General features: G+C 39.2%; 1 protein-coding gene across 6 annotated transcripts in view; it reads left to right on the top strand.

The window, feature by feature from the left end:
• The window catches only part of acacb (acetyl-CoA carboxylase beta), a 32,322-nt gene extending 11,294 nt beyond the window's left edge, over nt 1-21,028 (top strand). For 3 of the 6 annotated variants that reach the window (XM_038290092.1, XM_038290094.1, XM_038290096.1), the window contains exons 14-53: nt 75-178; nt 260-341; nt 1,192-1,337; nt 1,427-1,577; nt 1,677-1,811; nt 2,120-2,266; nt 2,357-2,545; nt 2,648-2,748; nt 3,428-3,516; nt 3,608-3,732; nt 3,830-3,943; nt 4,112-4,225; nt 5,079-5,168; nt 5,251-5,369; nt 5,818-5,841; nt 6,982-7,122; nt 7,213-7,312; nt 7,397-7,504; nt 7,587-7,643; nt 9,833-9,874; nt 10,000-10,215; nt 10,329-10,484; nt 11,231-11,434; nt 11,548-11,703; nt 11,784-11,906; nt 11,994-12,263; nt 12,356-12,453; nt 13,431-13,551; nt 13,632-13,742; nt 14,181-14,324; nt 14,402-14,522; nt 14,607-14,703; nt 14,787-14,883; nt 15,580-15,715; nt 17,987-18,164; nt 18,260-18,372; nt 18,480-18,634; nt 18,724-18,894; nt 19,024-19,160; nt 19,898-21,028. In XM_038290092.1, coding sequence (XP_038146020.1) covers nt 75-178; nt 260-341; nt 1,192-1,337; nt 1,427-1,577; nt 1,677-1,811; nt 2,120-2,266; nt 2,357-2,545; nt 2,648-2,748; nt 3,428-3,516; nt 3,608-3,732; nt 3,830-3,943; nt 4,112-4,225; nt 5,079-5,168; nt 5,251-5,369; nt 5,818-5,841; nt 6,982-7,122; nt 7,213-7,312; nt 7,397-7,504; nt 7,587-7,643; nt 9,833-9,874; nt 10,000-10,215; nt 10,329-10,484; nt 11,231-11,434; nt 11,548-11,703; nt 11,784-11,906; nt 11,994-12,263; nt 12,356-12,453; nt 13,431-13,551; nt 13,632-13,742; nt 14,181-14,324; nt 14,402-14,522; nt 14,607-14,703; nt 14,787-14,883; nt 15,580-15,715; nt 17,987-18,164; nt 18,260-18,372; nt 18,480-18,634; nt 18,724-18,894; nt 19,024-19,160; nt 19,898-20,030 — 5,115 coding nt within the window. In that variant the 3' untranslated portion in view covers nt 20,031-21,028. The remainder of the gene's footprint in view (nt 1-74; nt 179-259; nt 342-1,191; nt 1,338-1,426; nt 1,578-1,676; nt 1,812-2,119; nt 2,267-2,356; nt 2,546-2,647; nt 2,749-3,427; nt 3,517-3,607; nt 3,733-3,829; nt 3,944-4,111; nt 4,226-5,078; nt 5,169-5,250; nt 5,370-5,817; nt 5,842-6,981; nt 7,123-7,212; nt 7,313-7,396; nt 7,505-7,586; nt 7,644-9,832; nt 9,875-9,999; nt 10,216-10,328; nt 10,485-11,230; nt 11,435-11,547; nt 11,704-11,783; nt 11,907-11,993; nt 12,264-12,355; nt 12,454-13,430; nt 13,552-13,631; nt 13,743-14,180; nt 14,325-14,401; nt 14,523-14,606; nt 14,704-14,786; nt 14,884-15,579; nt 15,716-17,986; nt 18,165-18,259; nt 18,373-18,479; nt 18,635-18,723; nt 18,895-19,023; nt 19,161-19,897) is intronic. The other 3 variants (XM_038290090.1, XM_038290091.1, XM_038290093.1) reach the window with 2 other exon arrangements.
• The last annotated feature ends 1,081 nt before the right edge of the window (nt 21,029-22,109 follow it).

The following is a 22,109-nucleotide window of genomic DNA, read 5'->3' as shown; positions in this document are numbered from 1 at the left end:
TCAAGAGGACATGATAATTCGTTCTGGCCCCAACTATTGCTTTATTGTCTATAATAAGCGTTCTCCCTCTCCAGGCAGAAAGACCAGATACCATGCTGGGCATTGTTTGTGGAGCTCTGCATGTCGCTGACGCCAGCTTCAGAAAGAGCATGGCAGACTTCCTGCACTCCCTGGAAAGGCCAGTGGTGACAGTCTTCTGTTAAGTGTCACTGTAACAGTGTGGGTTTAAATGACTGACTTTTATCTCCTGAATCTGCAGAGGCCAGGTGCTGCCGGCAGACAGCCTGCTCAACTCTGTCAATGTAGACCTAATATATGAAGGAGTCAAGTATTGTTTGAAGGTATTTTTTATTCACAGTAAATTGCAAAAATAATTAACACCCCTTCCACTTTTTTTACACTATGTTACAGCCATAAATCTGTATGTATTTTTTTATGATTTTATGTGATAAAAGAACAGAGTTTTGCATCAAGTTGATACAAATGAAAGATTAATGAGTTTGCTGTATTTTGTTCTTGAGCTACTTAATTGTAATGCTATGGGGAATCCCATTTTGCTGCATGTACATCTACAAGTCCTCTACTATGGAGCATAATGGGCTTTAGTTAAAATTATTCAGTTTTACTTTGAGGTTAGGCTTTTCCTGTAAAAAGGTGACCTGTTGATGTTCTCTAAAATCTTTTTCAGGATTTTCAAAGTTTTATTCCAAAATAATCCTAGTTCCATTTTACATTAACTCTGGCCAGCAAAAAAAAGTTTTTCCACACCCCATGATCCTCCCACCACCATATTCCAGCAGGAACAAACTGTTCAGAGGGTTGTGCCTCTGTAGAGCAGAAATGGCAGTTACAATCTTAACTAGCTGCAACATCTACTAGATGTTTGCTATGTTCCCTTCATACTTTGTACATAAACAGCAAAAGGGGATTGTTTTAGCTTTCTTCTTGCTGTTTATCCATAAAGGTCACATTTGCAAATTATCATACCTGAGCTCTGGAGCTCTACGGGTCCTCTAGAGTTATCATGTCAGGTTTTAATTTGTAAAACATGCATAAAAACTTACTGTTTTGTTGTCGTTCACACCAAATCGCAAAGAAAATACATCAAGGTATGTGGCTGTAAATTGACAAAAAAGTTCAAGGACTATGAACATTTCTTATTTCAACAACTATGACTTATGCTGGCTTTAGGTGGCTCGCCAATCTCAAACAACCTACGTCATCATCATGAACGGCTCAGACATTGAAGTAGACGTTCACAGGCTGAATGACGGGGGTCTCCTGCTGTGTTATGATGGCAACAGCCACACTACATACATGAAGGAGGAAGTAGACAGGCAAGACCTGCGCTGTGTGAAATCCACACTAATCATCTTCCTATCTGACTTCATATTTACTCCTTTCCCACATTATTTCATCACTGTAGCTACCGCATCACCGTTGGCAACAAGACTTGTGTTTTTGAGAAGGAGAGGGATCCCACAGTGCTGAGGTCACCCTCTGCTGGTAAACTACTGCAGTACACAGTGGAGGATGGAGGTCATATTTTTGCAGGGGAACCTTATGCAGAGATTGAGGTTTGGCAAACTCTTAGAAAAAGAACTGTGTCTCAGTTTTTATTATAACTTTCATGTCTGCTTGATGTTTACCCATGTTTTATTGCACTGTGTTCTCAGGTGATGAAGATGGTGATGACTCTAACTGTTCAGCAATCTGGTTGTATACACTTTGTCAAGAGGCCAGGGGCTGTTTTGGAGCCTGGTTGTGTCATGGCAAGTATGGATCTGGATGACCCCAGCAGTATACACAAGGTAAGTAATTTTCATATGTAGTAGTTAATTCTGAAGATTTAGCTAATTTGATGCTAATGTTTTTTTTAATAGATAATTTTTATATTCCAGTAGCCTTTATTTTATTATTGTTGAAAGTTGCAAAACAGGAAATGGGATTAAAGAGAGGGGGGAGACTTGTGGCGAAGGTCAACAGGCCTGGACTCGGACCTGAGACGGCCACGTTAAGGACCAAAGCCTCTGAACATGGGTTGCACGCTTAACCCCTGTACCCTCGATGCTAATGTTTAACGTTTTGGTAATCTTTTTCTCTTTGGCTTCTGTTACAGGTGGAACTCAACACAGCCACATTGCCGCCCCAGCAGACATTGCCAATGGTTGGAGAAAAGCTTCACCAGGTGTTCCACAATGTGCTTGAAAATCTGGTCCGTGTGATGGACGGGTATTGCCTTGAAGAGCCTTACTTTAGCACTAAGGTGTGTATCGTTATATACCTCCCATCTGTCAAAGATACCTGAATGAAACCATCGCACTATCATCAAGCATTTTCATGTCTCTTGGTGCAGCTGAAAGAATGGGTCACAACCCTGATGAAGACTCTGAGGGACCCGTCACTTCCATTGCTGGAACTTCAGGAGATCATGACCAGTGTGGCCAGTCGTATTCCATCTAGTGTTGAGAAGGACATCCGTAAGGTCATGGCTCAGTATGCAAGCAACATCACCTCTGTCCTCTGCCAGTTCCCCAGTCAAAGGGTAAAAGCCTGTCTATGCCAGCATGCTGATGTTAGTACAATATATATATATATATATATATATATATATATATAACTTATAAATATTGCCTACTTATTTCAGATTGCCAACATTCTAGACAGCCATGCAGCCACACTGCAGAGGAAAGCTGATCGGGAGGTTTTCTTCATGAACACTCAAAGTATTGTTCAGCTGGTGCAGAGGTTAGTTTTTTGGTTTTTGGTATAATATAAAAAATCCACAGTTAACCTAATAATGATGTTTTTAAACTGTGGGAAATACTGTGGAGAAATGGAAGAAATATGTTTGACAGTTTCTACCAGCACATGATCTTTTTAGGGGGACATGATGGGTGTTTTACAGCAAAGAGGGACATTTGAAAATATGTTTGCTTTAGTTTATCTTTAATAAACTAACTTGATATGCTGAACAGTTTTTTTCTGTTTTATGAAAGAACTTTTACCTAAGAGTAACTGTAAAAAGGGGATGCCTCTCATTTATTAGAATATTTTTAGCAAGAGACCCCAGTCTTGTTGTTTGGTTCTTGGTTATCCAGCTTGTTGTGCAAAACAGGTGTAAAGTGACCGACAGTGCAGGTCGGAGTTGAGGGCGGCAATGGCTTGGGGGAAGAAACTGTTCTTGAGTCTGTCTTGTTCAGACAGCTAATATTAGGGAGTAATAAAGTCACACATCATCAATGATATGACACCTTTTATTTTAATTTTTCTGCGCAGAAGCTTTTGTGTATTTAACTTTATCGCTTGTGGAAAATAACCAGATGGCAGCTTATCAATTACCTGAACTAGATTTAGGTGTTTTAAAACCTTTGAACAGCAGAAGACTTGCCATACGACAGCAGTGCTATGTGCTCCCTGTGTGCAGATATCGGAGTGGAACCCATGGTTACATGAAATCTGTGGTTCTTGATCTGTTGAAACACTACCTGCAGGTAGAGATGCAGTTCCAGCAAGGTAACATGAGTGATTTTCTAATAACATGTTTTCTTAACTGCATCTGAACTTAAACTTTATATCTGAAATATCCATATTTTTCTTTCTACAGCTCATTATGATAAGTGTGTGATCAACCTGAGAGAGCAGCACAAACCGGACATGAGTCCTGTGCTCGACTACATCTTCTCTCATGCTCAAGTGTCTAAGAAGAACATCCTAGTGACAATGCTCATTGTAAGGTTCCTTACCTCCTACTTAGATGGATTTATACTATTTTCTCTGCACAGTGATAAGAAACATTGATGCATTGTGTGTTTGTGACTCTGTTTAGGACCAGCTGTGTGGACGTGATTCCACCCTTGCTGAGGAGCTCATGTTTATTCTGAATGAACTCACACAGCTGAGCAAGACGGAAAACTCAAGGGTTGCATTGAGAGCCAGACAGGTAAGCCAGCTTCACCTTAGTCCAAAACATGCTATTTACTTTGTGGATGTCTGAGCAACCTAACAAGATATTTATACATAATTTATGTGATGGCACTGAATGTTGTTGTGAAAATTTGGTTGTACTGTTGTAAAATGATGATAAATAAATTCCAATATTAACTCTTAGGTCTTGATCGCCTCCAATATGCCATCGTATGAACTGAGACACAACCAGGTGGAGTCCATCTTTCTGTCAGCTATTGATATGTACGGCCATCAGTTTTGCCCCGAAAACCTAAAGGTAAAGCTACCTTCACTGTATTGTCCCTCTGTTTCGACTTTTAATGCTGTTTTAAGACTTGCTGCTTTACATACAGCTATGTAGCTTATTTCATTTCAAACTAAGCTAGGCTTTCACAGATTTCTCCAATTAAGACCTAAATTATTAATTCTCCTGGAAGGTTAGACTGTTATTGTTTAATAATTAACCTATTTTTGAATATGGAAGGACGCAAGCACCTAACAATATTGGCATAGGTTTTAGACATAAAAAAACACATAGGCCAAATAAAAATATTACTTTACATTTAAATCTATTGGGGGTATGAGATGAACTGTGTACCACGTAAACATCTCACTGGTTTATAAATCCAATTATAGCATTATTTTTCTTCTGTCTGCAGTATTTTATTGTTACTCTTTGCAGACTTTGTGATATTGTTCTGTTAATGGTTCACTCAACTTGGTGTACTGAATACTTAATGTAGAATCAGTAGGAGGGTAGTCTTACCTGTTTACTGATCAGCTTAGTAAATAATTATCTGACTAGTTGGGGCACTCAGGGTGTTTATAAAAACATTGAACTCTCATCCCAAGATGGTCAATGTAAAAGAAGGTTCCTTTGCTCTGAAACTCTAAAAAACTTTATATGTTACATCTTTCATCCCAATACAAGCTCTCCTTTCAAAAGACAAGTGCACCATTAGTGGCGTAATAGGCTTTATAGGTCTTGATATTTCGCAAAATGTTTTCTTTTCATATCCTCACATCGAGACGCAACATCAGCTGTAGCCGCGTGTGAAGGTAGATGTTTGCGACAGTCTCAGGATGCAGCTCAAACATCAACTAAAAAGAACATCTTCTGTTTGGTGCAGAAACTTATTCTCTCTGAAACCTCCATTTTTGACGTCTTGCCCAACTTCTTCTATCACTCCAATCAAGTTGTGTGCATGGCTGCTTTAGAGGTGAGCTGGATCAGAGTGTCTTTTCTTCTATCTTGGTGTTCCATTTCTGATTGTCTGGTTCTGGTGTTTTCTACGCTTCCAGGTGTACGTTCGCAGGGCGTACATCGCCTATGAGTTGAACAGCATCCAGCATCACCAGCTAATGGATGGAACATGCGCCGTGGACTTCCAATTCATGCTGCCCTCATCACATCCAAACAGGTGACAGGGTTCCCCTTGATAACACAACCTTTGGAGTTCTGAGTTATTAGGTGCCTCCCGCTGCCGTACATAAGCCAATGTCATACCTTTGCATAACATCAGTAGCTATAAAGCTGTTGAGAAAGCTTGATGGAAAAAGAAATCAACAACTTTTCATTCTAAGAATATTCAAGGTGTAACAGATTCTAATGAAATCCAGGCTTAAAATGTTTTGCTGTTTCTTCCTGAACTCATTAGCGATTGTGGAGAGCAGTCTGTATGCTGCTTCTGTAGCTGCTAATGGCTAACCGGGAATGTAGATATTTTTTTCCCCCGCAGTAATGAATAATGAATCAATGTGGACAGTTTTGTAGAAAATGCTAAGATCTAATCATTCTGCACAAAGGTCCCTTTAGGTTCCTTTTGATCACCCCTTGCTGATATTCACATGTCAATTATCTTATTTCAGAGGGAGCAGCCCTACTCTGAACAGGTAGAGTAAAGCTCCTCCCAACCAGCCAAAGCACTTCATCGTCTATATATGTCTCACAGCAATGCATGCTGGATGCACCATGTCGCTTTTCCTCCGCCGTCCATGTAGGATTCCTCTAACAAGCCCTTCCTTATTTACGTTCCATGCCAAGCTTCTCCAGTTGTCCCGTTATTGCTTCTTTCTCTCTCTGTCTAAAGCATTTCTGAGCAATAGTCCAACTTTTATTTGTTTCATGTTCTTCATTTGAAAAAGAAAAAAAAATTTAAAGCCTGAGATTTCAGTGATTGCATTGAATATTGTGCTTCTAACCTTCTGAATTGGATTATAACCAAGAATCTCAATCATAAATTAAGACAATCTACCTTAATTCTTATTTTCCTTTAATTCAGGACATAATTCGACTGCTTTGTAAAGAATTGACTTAGACATAAGTTTTGACAACTATAAGACTCATGACTGTATATAAATGTCAGGTTTACTTGTTCACACATTTTTGTTGTATATATTTCAGTCTTCATATCATTTTTAAAATCTTATTGTCCTTTTCATTCGTTAAAGAAATAGATGGTGTTATAATTTTTCCAACTAGGTTCTACTTGCTGCTGATGCAGGACAGCAGCAGACAAGCTTATATCTAACGATGATATAATACATCTGATTCTACAAAAGCCATTTCAATGTTAAAAACTAAAAAGAAATTATTCTTATTAGTCATAAAATTTAAAATAAAAAACATTTGAAGGGTTTCAGAGCTTTATTCATTAGGTTGTATTCTGCTTACTGAAAAGGTAAAGTTTTTCTATTTTTTTTCTCGATAACTTTGGAAAAAAGCGAAGTTGTGTTGTAAGAGGTGGAATACATTTTGTTCCCACATTTGAATAGCAAGTTTATCTGTTTATCTAAAAAATATATACTAGTTTAGGGTCTTATCTTTCATAACAAGATAATGCTTTGCGAAGGCTTCAGACTTGTTCCCTCTTGACTTTGTGGCATCACATTATGTAAAGGTTCTTATACTTGCTGCTCCTTTTCAAACAGAAGACATATCGACTAGATTTTTCGCTCTCTGTATGAATCTTTGCACATTTCCCCAAAGAACTTTATCTTCTCCATCATTCAAGCATTCTGTCTCCTGTTCAGGCTTCCTGTGGCAGCAGGTGGATCGGGCCAGTTTAAAGTGAAGCGGCAGGGCAGTGAGCTGTTAATGGACGGAGCCTTTTCTCCACCTTGCCAACGAATGGGAGCTATGGTAGCTTTCCAGTGCTTTGACGACTTCAAAAGGTCACTGTTTTCACCATGATACCTCCTGGTCAGCATTTAAAGCCTGAATAGATATGAATAAAAATCAACTCACGTTTTGTGGCTTTTCAGAAATTTTGATGAAGTTCTGTCGAGTTTTGCTGAACCCCTCTTGGAAAACGCCTCATTTTTAGAGTCCTGCCCAAGTTTTTTTGAGGAGGAGAACACAAAGGTGGGTCTGAGGTTTGTAAGGGTTTAATATAATGTAAGGAGCTACCAGCTGTGGAGCCATCAGCTTTTTGTTTGTTCTCCACAGAACAACCGGGAGAACCTCATCCACATCATTAACGTGTCAATAAAAACAGCAGACACAGAGGATGATGACGCCTTAGTCAAAGCCTTCACTGCTTTTGCTCAATCAAAGGTCAGTGGCAATGTCTATTGTAAGACTTTAATTATTTCCTTTTTTTCATTAATGAACAAATTTTTATTGACAATTTTTGCAGAAAGCCGTTCTTTTTGACTATGGAATAAGAAGAATGACCTTTTTGATCACTCAGAAGGTAAATACTTCTAAAAATCTTTTCATCTACTGTTTGTTGCAGTAAACCTGTACCTCTTTTACAATGTATTTTGCATTCAGTTGTGTTAACAATGATGTCTGAATCCTAATTACTTCATAACATAAATTCTAGCAACAGTCACACTGATTTGTGATTCTTTAACAAAATCCTGTTGAGTGATTTTAAATTATTCTGATTCTTGCACCTCTTACTTATGCCTCTTTGAACATTTTATTAAACTAAGAATTGCTTGGTGTTCCGGTTAGGATGACAGGCAGACATTTTGTACTTTATTACAAAAACCAGAGAAAAACAGGGTAAATAGCAAAACAACAGTTATAAATCAAAGCATTCGTTGTTTTTTTTTTTGTTTTTTTTTGTTTTTTTTTTTTCACAAAGCTGTTCTCAAAACTTTAAAAAGGGAGCGTGCTGAATCCCCAAAAAGTCTTGGGGATATTCCACTTCTTCCAGGTCATTGTCAAGCTTAAAAGGTTATTCCCCACCCCCCACCTCCCTCAAGAAGCCTCTTGCATGAGAGGCGAAAACTTCACGCCCAGTTGCCTAAAAGTAGCTTTTCAAGGTTGATTTGCAGTTACTCTTAAATTCTCCACCCTGGTGTAAGCAGGTGGCACATATTATTTGATAAATTGTTCTTTCAAGCAATTTTCTCTTTAGAGTTACAGTATATTAACCACCTGCAGCTCAACTCACAAAGGATAACTTTCATACTGTATTTGAACATGATAATAATGTATTTCAATGTTTTATTGAAAAGGTATTAATATGTTCTAAATACTGGGTCCTCTACCAGAGCCCTGGGAGCTTAAGGGTTCTGTGCAGTATCTTTGCCGTTCCTAGAACTGCACTCTTCTGGACCGAGATGTCTGATGTATCTGCTGTCTGATCTTCTGTAACCACTCTTCAAGTTTGGGGGTCACTGCCCCGAGTGCCTCAATTACCATGGGTACCACTGATGCCTTGACCTTCCAGGTTTTCTCCAGCTCTTTCCTGAGCTCCTGGTATTTCTCTAGTTTATTATGTTCCTTTTCCTGATATGGCAGTCACTTGGTATTGCTATGTCAACCACAATGGCTTTCCTCTGCTTTTTGTCCACCACCACAATGCCCGTTTTTTTCCCCATTACCATTCAGTCCATCTGTATCTGGAAGTCCCACAGGATCTTGGCACAGTCATTCTCTACCATCTTTGGGGGTGTTTCCCACTTTGACCTTGGGGTTTCCAGCCCATAATCTGCACAGATGTTCCTGTAAACTATTCCAGCCACTTTTATACACATATACCACATTTATATGGTTATGGCGCCATTGAGCTGGTTTCTTAGGACCAGCCTCACTCGTTTGAGGTATTTGGCCATAGCCGCTTTCCTTGTCACCTCTTCGAGGTAGCCATTTGCTTATGGGATCCCAAGGTACATGTAAAATGTCATCAATGTCTATTATTCTTTCTGGTAGTGAGACCCCCTCTGTGTGGACTACCTTTCCTCTCTTAGTCACCATCAGACCGCACTTCTCTAGTCCGAATGGAATCCCGATGTTTGTGCTGTAGATCCGGGTGGTGTGGATCAATGAGTCGATGTCTCGCTCATTCTTAGTGTACAGCTTGATGTCAGTCATGTAGAGGAGGTGACTGATGGTGGCCCCATTCCTGAGTTGGTATCCATGGCCAGTCGTGTTGATTATTTGGCTGAGGAGTTTCAGACCATCAATTTACAGATACCAAGATTCTTAAAATAAAATTATAACCCTCTCCAGTAGAGTACAATATAATGTAATAACCTTAAGGCTCAGTATGTAAGTAAACAGTTTGGGGAAAAAAACTTGTTCTCATGGAAGTGAATCTTTAGCTACTTAGATAACAGGATATAAACAGTTAAACAATAAGAAACAGCTGGATCCAGACCTAGCCCAATATTCATTTTACTAATGAAAAAAAACAATGATCCCATTATAGACCCCTGAGAAATACCTGACCTTAGTTTTTCCTCTCTATTCAAACAAACTAAGGCAACTCTGAAAAGTAGGGCAGTCAGTTTAATTCAATTCACTTTGTTAATCCTGAAATAAATGATAAATAAATGAATGATGTCAGTCAAGCAGTATTTCTTAGCTTTTTAAGAATATATTCTGTGTTATTTAATTATTTATTTGTCCTCTGGTTGATTCAAATAGAGAGAATTTCCAAAGTTCTTCACCTTCAGGGCTCGAGATGAGGTGAGTTTTTATTATTTTTTTTAATTTTGTTTTTTAATCTTTATTGTAGTAGAAAGGCTCATGTGTCCCTCTCCTTTAAACTATGATTATTACTTGCCTCCCTCCATTTTGTTTCTTTGTTTTAGTTCCAGGAGGACAGAATTTACAGGAATTTGGAGCCGGCTCTCGCATTTCAGCTGGAACTGAACCGAATGAGGAACTTTGACCTTACAGCAGTTCCCTGTGCCAACAAGAAGATGCACCTGTATTTGGGAGCTGCTCGGGTCCAAGAAGGGGCTGAAGTAACAGACTACCGCTTCTTCATCCGGGCAATTATCCGCCACTCAGATCTCATAACAAAAGTAAGGAGAAGGTCAACCAAACAAAGGGCTGTAATGTGATATATTTTTATTCAAAGGTAAAAACAAAACCCAGTTTGCTTAGAACTAATTTAAAAAACTTTATTTGTAACCAGGAAGCTTCGTTTGAGTACCTTCAAAATGAGGGAGAGCGCCTGCTGCTGGAGGCCATGGATGAGTTGGAGGTTGCCTTCAGTAATACCAGTGTCCGGACAGACTGCAATCACATCTTCCTTAACTTTGTCCCTACTGTCATCATGGACCCATCCAAAGTCAGTTTGCAGTAGTTTTTTCTACAAATAAGTTACTGTGAATTACAGAAGAGCTGTTACATCAAATCACAGGTGTGAAAGAAAGATCTGTGTAGAAAAAAATGGATTGGTAGCTGGGGGTATGGTTTAAGGTGTGTTAAAATTGGTTCATGTCACTGAGTTTATTAAAGATCCCAAATCCACAAGGGATTAGGAAATATCTAAATATAATAAGCTTATGTAGCCAAAATGCACCCATTTTTGACCAAATTAATGCTGAAATGCAGCCATTCTTGCCCTTATTAAAGCTGAAATGCAGTACTTTTTGACCCTATTAAAGTTGAAATGCAGCAATTTTTGCCTATATTAAAGCTAAAATGCAGCCATTTTTGTAACTCTACCGGTAACTATAATGTTTAAATACAAACCCCAGAAGCCCTGAGAAAACAGCTGGATTAATACTGAGATTAAAATACATGCAGTTTGCTGTTTACTTATTAATTGCCCTTAATTACCTTTGACAATTTAAGTTTCATTTTAGCAGTACAAAGAGTAAATAAAATCGATATATTAATACAAACTACAATTTCCAGACTTTAATTTGTAAAATATAAAGTAACATGCATAATTTCCCTAAATCCATGAAATCAAAGGTTCTAACATTCTTACATTTTCTCCCCATGTTTAGGCATTATCATTTAGTTAAATTTTCACTGATTTACTTAAAAATTTCTTGCTTTTGTTCTTCCTGATCTTTTGCACACCAGATAGAAGAATCTGTTCGCTCCATGGTGATGCGCTATGGCAGTCGTCTTTGGAAACTGCGGGTCCTGCAGGCTGAGCTAAAGATCAACATTCGTCCGACACCGACTGGCATTTCCATTCCTATCCGCCTGTTTCTCACCAATGAATCAGGCTATTATTTGGACATTAGTCTGTATAAGGAAGTGATTGACTCAAGCTCTCGACAGGTGAGGGATGTAACTGAGTATTGTTAAATATTAAAGGCCATTTCCTGTTTTAATTTTTTTTTTTTGTGCTTTTGCATGTTAACAAAAAAAATTCTTCAATTTTCTTTGGGCAGATCATGTTCCAGTCTTATGGAGACAAGCAGGGTCCGTTACATGGCATGCTGATCAACACCCCTTATGTGACCAAAGACCTGCTGCAAGCCAAGCGCTTCCAAGCTCAAACACTGGGGACTACCTATGTGTATGATGTCCCTGAGATGTTCAGACAGGTACAGCCCACTCAGCAAACTGCTTTTATTTATGTTGTGATGTAACTTGCAGCTTAACCTTTAATAAACTGTTATTTCAGGCATTATTCAAGGTGTGGGCCCCAGGAGACAAATGTCCTAAAGATGTGCTGATTTGCACCGAGCTCGTTCTGGATCCAGAAGGTGGACTTGTTCAGATGAACCGGCAGCCTGCAGATAATGATGTAAGACATGTTAAAGAATATTCAGATCAACTTCTTTAATTTTCCTTGTGAAATAACACCAGCATTTATGATTCATTTTGTTCTCAGGTGGGAATGGTGGCATTTAGGATGAAGATGAAGACCCCCGAGTATCCAGAGGGCAGAGACATTATTGTCATCTGTAATGACATCACTCATATGATTGGTTCGTTTGGCCCTCAGGAGGACGAACTGTTTCTCAGGGCATCCGAGCTGGCTCGGGCTGAGGGTATCCCCCGCATTTACATTGCAGCCAACAGCGGGGCTCGCATTGGCCTGGCCGAAGAGGTCAAGCATATGTTCCAGGTGGCGTGGATAGACCCTGCTGATCCATACAAGGTCAAATATATCTGTTTTTAATTTGTGACAGCAGATGGGACCATATGTGGAGTTAAAATTTTATAACATCTTTCTTATATGGCTTCCTACAGGGTTTCAAATATCTTTACCTGACACCACAGGACTACACCCGAATCAGCTCCACCGACTCTGTTCACTGTCGGCATGTAGAGGAAGGAGGAGAGTCAAGGTAGTTAGTTAATCTTTCAACCAAAAGGCAAAACTACCTTTTACAATATCTGACAGATTTGAGCATAGAAAAACTTAGATTTTAAAACCTTATTTCACCTTATTAAGTATTATATTAAGTAATCAGGGTTCCTTAAATGTCTAGAAAAGTATGTGATTTGCTTTTAGGATTTTTTAATGTCTTGAAAGACCTAATGAATTATTGAAAATATTGTGTGCACAGTAACTTTTTAGGCTTCAGCAGAATCTGGACAAAGTTAGAAAAAATGTGGGAAGAAATCATGAAGACATCTGCATTAGAACCGAGAGCCTGAGTGAGCATCTGCAAAGCTAGGCCTCCATGTCCTGGGTTTTAAATAATCCCTTTTTGACAGATGCAAGCAAATTATGTTTTTTAGTAGTAATTTTATAAAATAGATGTGCAGAAAGTGCCTGCAGCTGCTAATGTATGTGTAATTTGTGTTAGTAATCCATCATTTTAAGACCATCAACATTTTTAATTGACAAGATTTATTGCAAGAATCAAATATCTTTGTTCAACATAACAAGGTCAAGGTGTCAGCAGCACAGAACAAACTACATAGAGAATCAGTGTGTATTTAACTTTTTCTAAGTGCAGTTTTACGTTTTAAGATATTTATGGTATAAATATTCCTTCAGCGTTAGAACTTTTGCTATTCAGCTTAATCTTGGCCTTAAGAACCTAAATGTTGTGAGTCCAATCTCCGAAAATTTGGGGACCAATTTATTTGTAAAGCTAAAACTGTATAAGAAAATAAACACCCTTTAGGAAGATGTTATGATGAAAAATTAGAAAACAGAGTCTGTTATCTGAGAATCTATAAATCTAAAATGCGTAACTATGCTGCTTAGTGTGGAGCCATGTCAATGCAAAGACATGTAATTACCTTGAAAAAGTCATACACTTTGACCTGTTTTGCTTCTTGTCTAAACTGTAAAGTTCCCTGTGCTTTACAGATACATCATCACAGACATCATCGGGAAAGATGAAGGTCTTGGTGTTGAGAACTTGCGAGGTTCAGGCACTATAGCAGGGGAATCTTCTCAGGCCTACGAAGAGATTGTCACAATCAGTATGGTGAGGATGTGCGTCTAATGCCGCTTACAAACAAAAAAACTGTACGGTCATGTTGATTTCCCTATCTGATCTACTCACAGGTCACGTGTCGCGCTATTGGAATCGGAGCCTATCTGGTGCGCTTAGGGCAGCGAGTGATCCAGGTGGAGAACTCCCACATCATCCTGACTGGAGCTGGAGCTCTTAACAAGGTTGGTTTATCACATTCCTCCTCTTTTTCAAATTTAGATCAAACTAACTTTTTAGGGGTTTGTTGGCATCACTTTAAGTTCTGTTAATCTCAGTTTTTGGTTGTTGTTTTTTTTTTTAATCGCAAAAGGTTTTATTTTATTTTGTAAGTTGAATAAATTGCAGTGCTTGCTGATAAGAAATAGTAATAATTAGTGTTTAATCCTTATGCAATGTCCTCTGGCAAGGGTTTTTTGAGTTATTTTATTTTTTGCAAGATTAAAAAAGTTTAATGCAGGCCAACAATGAATATGTTCATTATCATTATGATTTAAAATGTATTTTATCCAAAGGGAAAGATAAAAAATTATAAACATTGCTGATACTACTGGACATAACAAGAACAGGAATATTTGAACTTTTCATTAGTCATGATTGTATAAGTCTCTGCTTTTGTCCAGGTGTTAGGAAGAGATGTCTACACCTCCAACAATCAGCTGGGGGGAATTCAGATCATGCACAACAACGGGGTCACTCATACAACGGTCCCTGATGACTTTGAGGGTGTCTTCACCATCCTGCAATGGCTCTCGTACATGCCAAAGGTTGCGCTGAATTATCAAATGTAAACACAGTTATGATGGTCATATCATTTACTAAAGTTTCTTTTATGTCCCCACAGAACAACCAGTCTCCTGTGCCTGTTATAGCAACCAGTGATCCAGTGGACAGGGAGATAGAGTTTGTTCCCACAAAAGCGCCTTATGACCCCCGTTGGATGCTGGCTGGCAGGCCTCACCCTGGTGAGTTACCCGCTGTCATTACTGTATATAAGCAGAGTTAATAATCAATCCAATCACTTACTTTTTTGCATATTTATTTTTTAGTTTCGAGAGGGGTGTGGCAGAGTGGATTCTTTGACCACGGCTCTTTTATGGAGATCATGGGGTCCTGGGCTCAAACAGTCGTTGTTGGAAGGGCAAGGTACACTGGAATGAAAACAAATAGTTTAATTAGTAATATCAATAATAATCAATATTATTAATATATTCTCTGTGTTGGTGCAGGTTGGGGGGTATCCCGCTTGGTGTAATCGCCGTCGAAACGCGTACAGTTGAGCTCACAATCCCTGCAGATCCTGCAAACCTGGATTCAGAGTCTAAAGTAAGTATTTAACTTCTATATATTTTCCGTTAAGGAGCTGTATTTTGCGTCTGTATTCATCGACCCACGCTTTATCCGGGACCGGGTCGCGGGAGCAGCAGTCTCAGTAGAGATTCCCAGACTTCCCTCTCCCCAGATACCTCCTCTAGCTCTGCTGGAAGAAGCATAAGGCTCTTCCAGGCCAGCCGAGAGAGATAGTCCCTCAAGTGTGTCCTGGGTCATCCCCTGGGCCTTCTCTCAGTGGGACATGCCTGGAACACCTCCTGAGGGAGGTGTCGGGGGGGGCACCCTCTTGTCCAGCAGTGTAAACATCAACACAAGACTGTTGAACTGGGGGGGAGACACAGTCCCGACCCAACCTCTGTCTGTCTTGGCGTACCACTCCAGAGGAGTCCAATCTCTCTCAAAGAGCTGGATTCCAGACCCCAATCTAGGTGTGTAGGAGAGTGCTACTTTTTTTAGCCGGTATCATTCCACCTCCCACACAAGCTGCCGGAAGAACCAGACCACTAGGCGCTCCCCGACAAACCCCAACCCCAGGCCTGGCTCAAGGTTGGGGTCCCGCCTTCACTGTACCGGGTGACTTCACGTCCCTCGATATTTTTTCACATTTTTTTTTTCTCAGAAATCATTTTTTAGAGCTGAATTTCTTATAAAAAAAAAACCAAAATTATTTTTTGTGTGTGATCTCTCCAGGTTCTACAACAAGCTGGCCAGGTTTGGTTCCCAGATTCTGCATTTAAAACGGCTCAGGCAATTTGTGACTTCAATCGTGAACGTCTGCCTCTGATGGTGTTTGCCAATTGGAGGGGCTTCTCTGGAGGAATGAAAGGTGCCTTTCTTTTTTCTTTTAAAGATGCAAAGTATGAAGTGGAGGACTATAGTTCAAGATTTCAGCATTTTTCCCTGTGATATATTTAGATTGAACTGTCTTAAGAAGCAACACTGATTACACTACTTACTGATCACAAATTGCAAGACACATTCAATAATGGAGTGATTCTGCAGGTGGGGACCACAGAGAGGTTCTCAGTACCTATGCTTTCTGGCTGATGTTTTGGTCACTATTGAATGTTGAAGGTGTTTTCACAAATGTGGTAACATGAGATGGACTCTACAACCCACACAAGTAGCTCAGGTAATACAGCTCATCCAGGATGGCTCATCAATGCGAGCCATGGAACAAAGGTTTGCTGTATCTGTCAGCGTAGCATCCAGAGGTTGGAGTCGGTACCAGGAGACAGGCCGGCACACCAGGAGACATGGAGGAGGCCGTTGGAGGTCAACATTCCAGCAGCAGGACCGCTAACTCTGCCTTCGTGCAAGGAAGAACAGGAGGAGCACTTCCAGTGCCCTGTAAAAGGACATCCAGTAGGCCACAAATGTGCATGTGCCTGCACAAACAGTTAGAAACTGACTCCATGGTGTGAGAACCTGATGTTAACAGTTGGGGGTTGTCCCCAGCCCCACACCTTGCAGGATGCTTAGCATTTGCCAGAGAACACCAGGATTGGCAAATTCACCACTGGCACAATATGCCCCTAGATGAAAGCCGGTTCACACTGATCACATTTGATAGAAATGGCAGAGTCTGGAGACGCTATGGAGAGCGGACGTTGCCTGCAACCTCCTTCAGCATGGCCAGTTTAGCATTGGGTCAGTAATGTTGTGGGGTGGCATTTCATTGGAGGGCCACGCAGCCCTCCATGTGCGTGCCAGAGGTAGCATGACTGCCATTGAATACAAAGATGAGATCCTAAGATCCATTGTGAGACCATAAGCTGGTGGGGTTGGCCATGGGTTCCTCCTAATGCAGGACAATGCTAGACCTCAATGTGGCTGGTGTGTTTCAGCAGTTCCTGTAAGGTGAAGATATTGAAGCCATGAACTGGCCCGCCTGTTACCCAGACCTGAATCTGATCAAGCACATCTAGGACATCATTATTCTATCCATCCACCAATGTTATATTGTACCACAGACAGGAGTTAGTGGAGGCTTTAGTCCAGGTCTGGGAGGAGATCCCTCAGGAGACCATCTGCCACCTCATCTGGAACATTCTCAGGCATTGTAGGGAGGTCATATAGGCACATGGAGGCCACACACAACACTGACTCATTTTGACCTGTTTAAGGGACATAACATCAAATGTGGTTCAGCCTGTAGTGCGTTTTCCTACTTATATTTGTGTGTGACGCAAAATCAAGGCCTCCGTTGGATTTTTGTGATTTTTTTTTTTTTGTCAGCCCATTCAAAATTGTACAGAACAGCAATTTCAATTAGAATGTTTTATTCATTCAGATCCAAGATGTGTTATTTTGGTTTATTTACATGTAACCTGTATTAATCAAGGTATATCGAATTGATATTAAAAATCTCTTTTTCAAGAAAGACCTGGCCAAGAACTGCACAGATGATTCCAAACAAAAACTGCAGACTTGAAAACACATTTTAGGTACAATTCTGGCTAAAAAAAAAGAACAAATAAAATAAATAAATAAAACTAAAGCATTAGATATTACATTAGTCGGATCAGTTGTTTTTCAGTCTTTCTGTGCAGATTATGATTGCCCGTTTACAAACTGGGTTGTCTTTTAGCACATTATGTAACTTCTTTTGCTAATATGCTTTCTGGATGTTACTCAAGTTATATTTTAACTGTTTGGTTATTTTAATCTGAGTAGGATAATAATCTCTGGCTCTAGAAGATGATAAACCCAAAGATAGACATGAGGACTGGGGAACACCCTTGGAATTTCCTCTGTAATAAAACACTGCTGTTTATCAGAGAGACATTGTCTCAACTGTAGACAACTTCTTTTTTTTATTGTACCAGAGGCAAGAGGTCAGCTTTATGAAAGACAAGCCTTTTTAGATTATTTATTATTAGATCACATTATTGGTAAACCTTCGATTTGTTGTCTGCAAGAAACACCAATGTAGCATTTATATTTTCTCAATAAAGGTTACTGTGTCTATAGTCTACATACATGCAGTCCTCATGCTGTAAGAAAAGTGAACCAAAAGTAACTTTGCAAACATTCACAGTTTGGGCTACAAATTTGTGCAGGTGATTTAAAGTTGTTGTTTTTCTTTTTTTTGCAGATATGTATGACCAGGTCTTAAAGTTCGGGGCCTACATTGTGGATGCATTGCACAATTTTCGGCAGCCGGTGTTGGTGTACATCCCACCCCATGCTGAATTGAGAGGTGGGTCCTGGGTTGTTATAGATCCCACCATCAACCTGCTGTGTATGGAGCTCTACGCTGACAGAGAGAGCAGGTATAGAAACTCTAAATTGTGATTTCATACAAAGGAACTGCCGTGCATGATTCCAAGAATATTCCACTTTTTTTGGTCATTCTTCTTTGATTAAGAGGAGGCGTGTTGGAAGCAGAGGGCACAGTGGAGATTAAATTCAGGAGGAAGGACCTACTGAAGGCAATGAGAAGACTGGATTCAGTCTATGCCGGTCTAGTTGAGCAACTCTGTAAAGTATTTTTCTGTCTCTAAATACAAAAATGTTTTAATTTTCATATTTTGAAAGTGTTAATGTTCAGATCTTTAAGGTGCAAGACCTTTTCCTTCTTATTCTAGCATCATTGGATTGGTCAGACAAAGAAATCAAGGAGTTGGAGGAGAAGCTCAAAGCAAGAGAAGAATTCCTGTTGCCTATCTACCACCAGGTGGCGGTGCAGTTTGTGGATCTGCATGACACTCCTGGCAGAATGCAGGAGAAAGGGGTCATCACTGTGAGTTGAGGTTTTTTGTAAAAACCATAGAGGTTTAAAAATCTTAAGAGGAGGAAACTTTTTAAAGTTGAAATTTGACACTTTCACAGGATATTTTAGACTGGAAACAGGCGCGAACCTTCTTCTACTGGCGCCTTCGACGGCTCCTGTTGGAACAGGTGGTCAAGTGTGAGATTATGGAGGCCAATAAGGATATGAGCGATGGGAACATGCAGTCCATGCTGCGGAGATGGTTTGTTGAAACGGAGGGAACAGTCAAGGTGTGTGATTTGCTGCTCATAAAGAAAATCACCCAGCAGAAAAAAAAACACAAACTATGGAGAAAATAAATGTTTTTTCTATGTTATTATATGAAACTGAACTGAACTTATAGCTGTCTGCTTTTATAGGCTTATCTTTGGGATAACAACCAAGCAGTGGTGGAGTGGCTTGAGAAGCACTTGTCAATGGAGGACGGCACACACTCAGCCATTCGAGAAAATATTAAGTACTTAAAAAGAGAGAACGCTTTAAAGCACATTCGTAGGTATGTACAAGCCTAAGTTTCATCTATGCAACAGCTTACAGTGCCTTTAAAAAGTATAAAATCTTAGGTTACAACCTATAACGTCAAAGTATTTTATTGTGTTTTTATATAAAAGACTACTGCTTGTGAAGCAGAAAAAAATTAGACAGTTTAATAATAAAAATCAGAAAAGTGAGCCATGTGTAGATATTCAGCTCCCCTCTCTGAGTTATTTGTAGTATAACCTTTACCTTTAATTATGTCTAAATCTTCTAAGAGTTTTTTTTTCCCCCCTTTGCCAAATATTTACCTTAGTGGGGGCAGAAAGAGGATGCAATCCTCCGGTGCATTGTGGGTTGCAGAGGCCATGCTGCTTTAGTTTACCATGCTGATTTTAAATGCCTCACTCTGACATGCAAAGGGCCTAACAAAGAACAAAAGACAAAGGTTACGGACTGCACCCAGACAAGCTAGACCCTTTTCCAAAGGTTCTCTATCAACAAAAGGTATTTAGTATATTTGGAATTTTTCCATTGGAGCATAATAACTTCGCTGAGTTACCGTATTATGCTGAGCTGAGATTGTTTTCTATCTCTTCAATGGAAATAGTTTTTATACTGGTGAAGGATTCAGAAATGCAAAGTTCTTAAGGGGTCATGGACAAAGCAACTCAGATTTTTGTATATTGGTACTTTATGCATGTCTGTTCTCCACAAGTATTCCGCCTTTTTATTTGACATTGTTGTTCTTGTGTGCAGCTTGGTGCAGGCCAACCCTGACATAGCCATGGACTGCATCATTCATATGAGCCAGAACATTGCTCCCTCCCAGAGGGCCACATTATCACACTTGCTTGCCATGATGGACACCAGCAGTTCCGACACCAGTTGAGCTCTGGGATTTTATCAGCCATTGAAGAGAACAAATACTCCTTTTTTTTTAAGTTTATTGTACTGTTGAAATGTGTAAGCACAAAATCACCCAAGTGTTGAAAGGCCCAGGAGCTAAAACTAATAGAATGTAGACAAGAATTTCAGGGCTGGAATACTGATGTTCCTTTTGTACCAAAAAAAAAGAAAAGCACATTTAAACAGTAATGGAAAATCTGTCCTGTTGAGCTGCCTTTTCATGCTCGTCATAATCCAAAGCTTTGACAGTGTATTGAATGTTTGAATGAAGAAATTAGAAATTTCACCTGTTTAGTCCTGGAAGCCTTCCTCTCTACTCGGCCTAACACTGTAATGCACTCCTCACTTTGCTGTATTAAGTCCATATGTTGTCAATCACTTAATGACTTAAGTTTTGCCTTATTTCATTGTGTGCAGTGTATTGGGGCTTTATGAAATTATATTTTTGTTTGCCCCCCAGTTATAATTTCTATTTAAAGTTATAACAGAACTTGTATGTTTGTCTTTTAATATCAGCTGTGAAAAATAAGCTCAGTCCATCCCACACATTGCTCCTGTAAGCAAACCACTTCCTGCCCTGGCACATTGACACACCTTTTTTTTATTTCTCTCTTTAGTAAATGTGTTGCTGAATTAAGATGAAAAGACTCAGTGATTACAGAACTGACTCTGATTCTTAATTCCATTTGGACTACTTAACTTTTGTGAACTATGACAAAATAAGACTGATCAAGAGATCCTTGATAAAGCCAAAAAAGAATGCTCTGGCAGATGGATATTATTATTGTAGAAATATTGTCACAATCGTTTGACTGCAGGAGGAAATAGAGTTGTGCAAACTACATTAAATCACGGAATTTTATAGTAGCAACAACATTACCTGGATTAATATAAAGGTTTACAGTGGAAGCTGGTCCTTTTTAGTATCAGAATTGGACTAAAAAACAAACAAAAAAACATAAGTACAAGAATATGAAATGCTGAAGGAGTTAGTATGTGTTTTCATTACTTAGTTTTTATCATCTGTTCTACATTTTTTCACTAATTTAATGCAAAACTGTGTAAGTCATATATAGATTATATGAATTCTGCTGTTGCTATATTACATTCTTTATTACTATAGCACCCAGCTCATAAAAACAAAATTTAGTTTGTAAGGAAATTTTGATGCAAATATTCACTGCAAAAACTAGAAATCTAGAAATAAGTACAAATTTCTTAAATTAAGTGCATTTACCTATGATTTGAATAGGTGAATAAGATGATTTGGCAATTGGAATGAGGTGTATTACTCTTAAAACAAGATTATATGCACTTGAAATAAGACAAAATAGTTTTTTTCTTATTTTGCAAATTGTCTATTCCATTGGAAAATTGTCATACTTATCTTCTCAATTCAAGAAAAAAAAAGCCGTTGTTTTAAGAAAAAAATAAAATACTAATTTCAATTTTTGCAGTGTTATATTTCTACACAATTATGTGGAAGACTGATAATTGCAGGGTCATCCAGCAGACAGTCTATTTAACCCTTCATGTTGAGGGTAAGCCTTCAAAGGGCTGGGAAATTAATTGCATTGGCATTATAATTTCAGTTACAAAAACACTATTTTCAAATCGTAGAGGCAATCAATTTTAGTCACATTACATTTAACAAGACTAAGGGCCGGATCTATCAAAGGTTTGCGTTTATAAAAACGTGAGCTATTTCACTGCGCACGCTAAAAAATGTACAAACTGATCTATCAACAGCGTGCTAAAAGGATTTGGTGTTTAAAACGTGCTAAATAGCGCCTCTTATCCATTTAGTACTTTTTCTGCAATGAATATGCAATATGGGGCGTTTACACGCAAAAGTGCGTTTTGTGGGAGGAGAACATGTAAATATATTAATTTAGCACTCGCAAAGTGATTTATCAAACCTGAAAGCAGTTTTGCTAACTGTATCTGACTCTATATTTAACACGTTTCAAAAGAAGGTGCAAATGGTCTGTATGCGTAATTGCGCACACATGGCAGCGGCAGCGTCATCCGGGAGGGACTCGGAGTAGAGCCGCTGCTCCTC

Source organism: Cyprinodon tularosa, unplaced genomic scaffold (genome assembly GCF_016077235.1).
Source record: "Cyprinodon tularosa strain WSP-4 unplaced genomic scaffold, ASM1607723v1 ctg275, whole genome shotgun sequence".
In the NCBI taxonomy this organism is placed as follows: Eukaryota; Metazoa; Chordata; class Actinopteri; order Cyprinodontiformes; family Cyprinodontidae; genus Cyprinodon; species Cyprinodon tularosa.
The sequence above is the reverse complement of the archived record's forward strand: the minus strand, read 5'-3'. Positions and strand labels throughout refer to the sequence as shown.